At 58.7% G+C, this 6,652-nt stretch overlaps 1 protein-coding gene across 1 annotated transcript in view; it reads right to left on the reverse strand.

The window, feature by feature from the left end:
* The window catches only part of UNCX (UNC homeobox), a gene marked incomplete at its 5' end in the record, with an annotated part of 4,914 nt that extends 749 nt beyond the window's left edge, over positions 1–4,165 (reverse strand). The window contains 3 exons of the mRNA XM_084216496.1: positions 1–996; positions 2,600–2,775; positions 3,916–4,165. The exon at positions 1–996 is cut by the window's left edge and continues 749 nt beyond it. Of these exons, the coding sequence (XP_084072622.1) occupies positions 1–996; positions 2,600–2,775; positions 3,916–4,165 (1,422 nt within the window). The remainder of the gene's footprint in view (positions 997–2,599; positions 2,776–3,915) is intronic.
* Positions 4,166–6,652: the final 2,487 nt, after the last annotated feature.

Consider the following 6,652-nt stretch of genomic DNA (forward strand, 5'->3'; position numbering starts at 1 on the left):
CACCTCCTCGCCGTCGGCGGGGCCGCAGTCCGATCTGTCCCTGGCTGTGCTGGCGTCCCGCGCCCGGACCGGCGACTCGGGCCGGGGGAAGCTGCCGCCCTCCGCGGGGGCGGCCGCCGCCGGGTCACCGTGCGCGGCTCCGGCCGGCGCGGGGGGCACCGGGCCCGCCGTGTCCGTGGGGCCGGGCTGAGCGCCCGCGGGCGCCGGCTCCGCGCCGCAGCCGGGCGGGCCGGGGTTGGCGGCGGGCAGCGGGGAGTCCCGGGGGGGCTGGCCGGCCTCGGGGCCCGGGCTGGCCTTGAGGGCGGTCTGCGGGACGAGGAAGCCCAGGGGCTGGGTGATGGGGTAGAGCAAGAAGTGTCCTTTGCCGATGAGGGTGCGGGGGGCGCAGGGGGGCAGGCTGGGGAAGTCCGGGGCGGCCTTGCGGCGGGGCGGTGAGTCGGAGAGGAGGCTCTCCACGCTGAACGGGTTGAGCTTGTGGAAGCTGCCGGCGCCGCGGGGCCCCCCCGCGCCCCCGCTGCCGTCCCCCGACGGGGCGGCCGCGCAGTCCTTGTCGGGCGGCCGCTGGAGCCGCCCGCTCCCGCTTCTTTGGCTGGGGTAGAAGGGCTCGGCCGTCTGGTCGCAGGTGCCGGGGGGCGGCTCGGAGGGGGCGGCGGCGGGGAGCGGCGGATGGGGCGGCGGGGGCTGCCCGCGGGGTTTGGCCTCAGGCGGGGCGGGCGAGAGGCCTCCCCCGCCGCCGCTGTCGCTGTCGGAGCTGGGCGTGCTGTGGAGGGAGAGGGCGCTGGGAGAGTGCGGGTGGCGGCTTTGGCTTTTGAGTAGCTTCTTCTCGTGCTTTCTCTTCTTCTTCTCCATCTTCTCCAGCTCCTTCCGGGCGATCTCCTCGGGGTCCATGGGCTCCCCGCTGCACGTCGTGGGGTGGGAGTTGTGAGCCGGCCGCCCCGGGCCCTTCTTCGTGTTCTCTTTCTTTCTCCATTTGGCCCGGCGGTTTTGGAACCAGACCTACACACCGAACAACGAGAAGCAATTAACACCCAGCGCACCGGCCCCCCGCGGTGGCCAGGGCGGAGGGAGGGGGGCGGAGGGGAGAAGCGCAGCTCAGGCCTCCCTCGTCCACCCCTTCGAGGTGCCGGCAGCCCCCTTCCAGGACCGGGGCCTCTGAGAAACGGAGAGCAGGGGAAGGGGCAGGAAAAGATATCCACACTTCTTTAAAAGCGCAGGGAAAAAACAAAAAGCAAGAAGGGGGTGCACACTCACGCACACACACGCTGCACCCTGCCCGAACCGGCGCCACGGGGAGGGGAAGGGATTCCACAGCTCCCCAGCTCTTCCCCGTGGCCGAGGGGTGCAGAAGCACCGATCGCTGGCCCGATTCCCCCGCAGCAGCACGCAAAATGAGATAAACACCGCACAATAAGCGGCTGGAAGTGAGGGGGTGCGAGGGGGACACGACGGACGGTGCCTCGCCCAGACGTGCGGAGTTCGGACCTCCTGCTCCTGCCGGGAGCCCGGGCAGAGGAACTGGACCAGCCCAAGATGTGGTTTGGTTGGGTTTGTTATAGACAGATCATAGGAGAGAAATTAAATTAAATTAAAACCTCTCCGCTCCGGCCCTGCTCCTGCCTGCCTTGGCAGGTCCCCGGTGCCCCCGCAGCCCGCGGGCACACGCGTCCCTCCTCGTCCCCTCGGGGCTGCTGGCAGCGCCTGTCCCGGCCGGAGCACGACCCCAGCTCGGGAGCACCGCGCCAAACCCGGCGCCCGACGCCGGCTCCATCCCCGGCCGGGCTCCGCGGGCTCCCCGAGCACGGCGAGAGGCGGCTCCGGGAGCCGGCGAGGGAGGGAAAGCGGCTGCAAGGACACGGTGAAGCACAGCCTATGGAGGAACCGCGGACAACGGCGCTGCCTCATCCCGGGGGGCCCGTCCCCGGCTCCCGGGGTGGATTTAAGGACGAATTCTCCGCACACGCAGCCCACGCGAAGCCGCCCCCGCTCGGCCGCGGGTTCCGGCGAGATGCGGGGCCGCAGCTCGGCCTCGCCGACCGCTCGCAGCCACCGCGGCACTAAACAGCATCCCGAGATCCAAAAGCTACCCCGCGTTCCCCCATCCATTTATTTTTTGGAAGATCCGCTGAAGCAGATGGGTGCTTCCCCTCCCCGTCCCGCACCGCCAAGGGCCTGAGCAGCTCGTTAAAATTAAGTTTTACAAGTTTCACTTGCTCTCGATGCATCTACGAGCTTTATTGACATTCTCCAGCATACCCTGGCCCGTGATTAAGCCTCATATTTGCATGCTAATTTTCTCGCCCTTGACTCATTTAAGAAAAATGTTTACAGTAGAAAAACATACTAAAATATGTTAGGGGAAGCCAGGCTGGGTTGCTACTCTTCTCGTTTTGTAAGATTAAAAAAAATAGGGTAGTAATAATAATAATAACGATAAAATAAGACAGCAAACAGCAGCGCAAGGCAGGGAACAAAAGGGCCGGGAGGCTGCGGCCCAAGCGCGCAGGACCCGTCCCGGAGAGGGGTCCGAGGGGCCTCCCCGGGGACTGCTCGGCGCAAGGAGAGGGCAGGGGGGGGAAAGGAGGGGGGACACGTTTTTTACCTGCACTCTGGACTCCACCAAGTCTAGCCTGAGAGCCAGAGCCTCTCGCATAAACACGTCCGGGTAATGACTCTCATTAAACGCCTTTTCCAGCTCCTCGAGCTGCCAGCCAGTAAAATTGGTGCGGGTTCTTCTTCTTTTACAGCCAGGACTTTCCTTGTCCGGGTCACCCGAGTCTGAAAAAGCAGAAATACCCTCAGGTCCCTGGGAGACAGGCCTTCTCCCCCCCTCCCTGCCATTCACAGGCGCCTTTTAACTTTTGTGCTCGGTAGCGTTGGTAAAAGAGCGGGATTATTCACACACCTGCGCTAAAAATGGGGAGGAACCCGATCAGCCCTCGCCTCCTCCGAAAATGTACTTTACAGAACATTTATTCCTGAAGGAAGCTCTCCACAGGCACTCAGCTGGCAGAGAGAGAGAGAGAAGTTCCAATATTTGCTCCAACCACCAAAGGTTTCATTCAAAAATTAAAAATAAAAATAAAAGCCCCCCCCTCTTTCCCTTCCCCAGCCCCTCCGGAGCACCTGCGTGGGTCACAGCTCACGGACCGTTCCACGCGGGACCCCGGGTGCAGGGCGGCCCCTGGGCCTCCCGCAGTCCCCCCGAGCACGGGCGGGCACGGGGCTGGGATGTTCGCAGCCTCTCCGAGTACCTACAGCTCCAGGTTGGGGATTTTCAGCCCCGGCTGCACCTCCCCTAATGTTTTCTGCCAGGTGTGGAAATTAAGAAAAATCATAATAATAGTAATAATGATGATAATTTGTGTTTAGTTGAGGTGCAGTGTGGGGCAGCTCCAGGCTTAACCAGAAGGATGTTGGGGCGACAGAATGTTTTAGTAGCTGAACAATAGCGGTGCCATAGGCCGGTGGGGAGGGAAGGAGGGAGAACGCTTCCCTTTGGTTAAATCGTATTAAAAAATAATTATTACCGCTCTTCATTCCCCAAACCCCAGCGATCCCCATTATTATTTTTATTGTTATTATCTTTTAATGGCATGATCCGAGCTACCGCACGATGAACTTTGGGGGAAGGCACCGGGCCGGGCCCGCTATTGTTCAGGGCACACGCGTGGCCCTGCGCCGCTGGGAGCGGGGAACGCTCCCGCCGCTCGGACCGGGGCCGTCCGCCCCCTCGGGGGGCCAGCACAGCCGCCTGCCCTGCCCCCCGAGACACCCCAAAATCCGCAGATGAGGACAACGGGGCTACGGGGGCGCGGTGCTGCTCTTCCTCCGCGCTGACACGCTCCGGGCGGGGAGCGGCGGTCGGTGGCGGGGTGGGGGGGCGGGGGGACACCCGCGACACGGGGCCGCTCCTACCTGCGAGCTTGAAGGGCTGGCTGTCCCCGCTCACCCCGCAGCCGGAGGGGATCAGCGGCGCCGGGTTGACCACAGAGGCGGCGCAGGAGCCGCTCAGTAATCCATCGATGGAGAAGGGCACGGAGGCGGCCGCCGACTGCAGCTGGTGGCCGGCCAGCTCGTAGACGTGGTGGTGCCCGAGCGGGTAAGGGAACCCCACCATCCCCCCGAACTGGGCATGAGGATGCTCCAGGATGCGGCTGTCCATCATGGGGGCGGCTCTAGGGCGGGGGGTGCCGGCGGGGCTGGGGGCGCTGGCGGCGGGGCGGCTGGGGCCGGGGGTGCTGCTGGCGGAGGAGGCGGCGCGGCGAGGGGCTCATGCTGCAGGGCGCCGGGCGCTTTAACTTTATCAACATCAGGCTCCCAATAATTAGCTCAGGCTGGGGGAATTTGGGACCAATAAGAAACGTTAATCGGTCCTGACGTCAGAGACGTGCCAGTGTGGGGAGCAAACGTTTTCCATATCGATTGCTAATTATACCTGACATCCAGCCTCAATAAACAATATCAGAGCTGTCACAACACGACGAGGGGGGCTTTGATACGAACTCCAGCCCGAGGAGGGCGGCGGGGGCCGGGCGGGCAGGGGGTGCGGCGGGCAGGGGGGGCGGAGGGGAACGCGCGGATCTGCCTGATACCCGGTTAAATACTAAACAGTCGGAGTTACACACACACGGCCTCCCCCCCCCCACCCCTCCAACCCACCCTCTTCCCCCTTGTCCCCTCCCCTCGCCAAATCACTAATAGATTTCCCTTTAAAACATTCACCAGCGTGTTGTGGGGATTTTTCACCAGAAATGCTCTACTCTCTGAACCTTTAAAGTGATGTTGCTCCAATTACAGAGAGACATTGAGCGGCAAATAGACTGATCCAATAATAGGAGATTCATCATCCGCTCTTTCCAGAGCTGTCACATTGAATTTAAAACTACAAGCCTTTTCATCTCCTCTCCGGCTCTATAACAGGGGAGAGGGGAGGGGGGCAGAGGGAAAAAATGGGGGGGAAAGAAGGAAAGGAAGGAGAAAAAAATGAAAAAGGAAGAGCCGTTTACAGCGTTTAGGAGGAGATTTGAGCATATCAATCGAAATCATAATTAATGCAATCTCCTATCGATTCGGCTACGGACACCCCCCTCTCCAGCAGTAACCACAACCTTTGAATTGTGAGCGCAGCCACGACCAGAAGCAGCCTCTGATCTCTACAGAGGAGGCCAAAAACTAGTACTACTAATAATTTTTAAAAATCAAACCCAAACAAAGTTCCCATCCCTACATCCCTCCCGTTTCACCTTCCCCCCTTCTCCTCTGGAGGACACCCCGCGCTTCATCCCGCCAGTCACCCACAGCTCCCAAACAGCCGCCAAACCGGCCCTAATTCAATTACGTCTCCATAGAAGTTTTCACCCAGATAAAACACTGCGGGGCTGGGGACCCCCAGTTTTGTGCCCTCTCCCGGTTAGAGGAACACTTCCCAAGCTCCCAGGAGAGAGGAAGAGGGGGCACTTCCCAGCCCCTCCCGTCCCGAGCCCGCCGGACCGGAGCTGGCGGTCCCCTGGGCCGGGGGAACCCAACCTGGCGACCCCCGGGAGGGTGGGAAGAGGGGCGCGGGGAGAAGCAGCGTTTGCGTTTAACAAAGAGCAGAGGGAAAAGGGCCGGGCCGGGCAATCAGACAGGGGAAACTCTTTAAATCTCCCTGGGAGGTTCGTGCGGAATTAAATCCTTGGAGTCGGGGGGCAGGCACGGTGGGGTGAGAAAGAGAAAGAAATAAAAATAGGGAGGAAGGAAAAAGGAGAGAGAAGGCAAGGGGAAAGAGGGAAAGACACTTTATCTCTGGAAAACACGCAAATAGATTTTCCAGTTATAAAATATCCAGTCAAGATGATCCATTTCCTAGCGTTGGTTTGTGTGGGTATGAGAGAGGGGGAAGTTAAAATTGAAATAAAAAGGAAGTCGAGTCTCTAATCTATGCTGTCTGTCCGGAGCTGTATTTATTCACCTAATTGAATGCCATACAATATACTGCTGTATTATTGCTGTTCCCTCCCTCCCCCCTATAGATTAGTTTAATTATGGTCTCCCTGCCTCTGCTTAGAGCTAAAAGGTAGTTTGAATTTGGACTACACAGCCCTAACAGAAATAAGAAAATGATGGGGTTGGTATTAATTCTGGGGTCAAGGGCTTCACTTTTCACCATAATTTAATTTCTTTCTCTATAAATACTAAATGTAAACTGTGTCCACTGGACCAAATTTTGCCTGTAGCAATAAATGCCTCATTTTCTGTCGGATTTCAGGAGAGGAATGCGAGCGGGACGTGTTTCTGAATACAGAATGGTAATCAATCCAGCACAGAACAAGAGAGGGGGGACTTTTCTCTCTCTCCCTCTCTTTATTATAATGAATTAATTCGACTTTATTTATCCCATTTTCTGGAGCTGACAGAATGTTAATTTGAGTTGAAATTTCTCTCGCCTCTCACTCCCTGACCCCTGGCCTCCAGATTGGCGTGTTGTAATAACCTGAATCTTTCAACAGAAGCCCTGATAATTGTTACCTTATTAGCATGCAAATTGTTTAATTAATATTATTATGGAGAAGCATACAATCCGTCCGTCACTTGACCTCAAGTGCAAGTCCACGTAGTAAGCGGCTCTGTGCATTTCAATGTGCACATTTAAAATCGACTTCTGTTTTAATGT

Source organism: Fringilla coelebs (genome assembly GCF_963513975.1).
Source record: "Fringilla coelebs genome assembly, chromosome: 16".
NCBI lineage: Eukaryota > Metazoa > Chordata > Aves > Passeriformes > Fringillidae > Fringilla > Fringilla coelebs.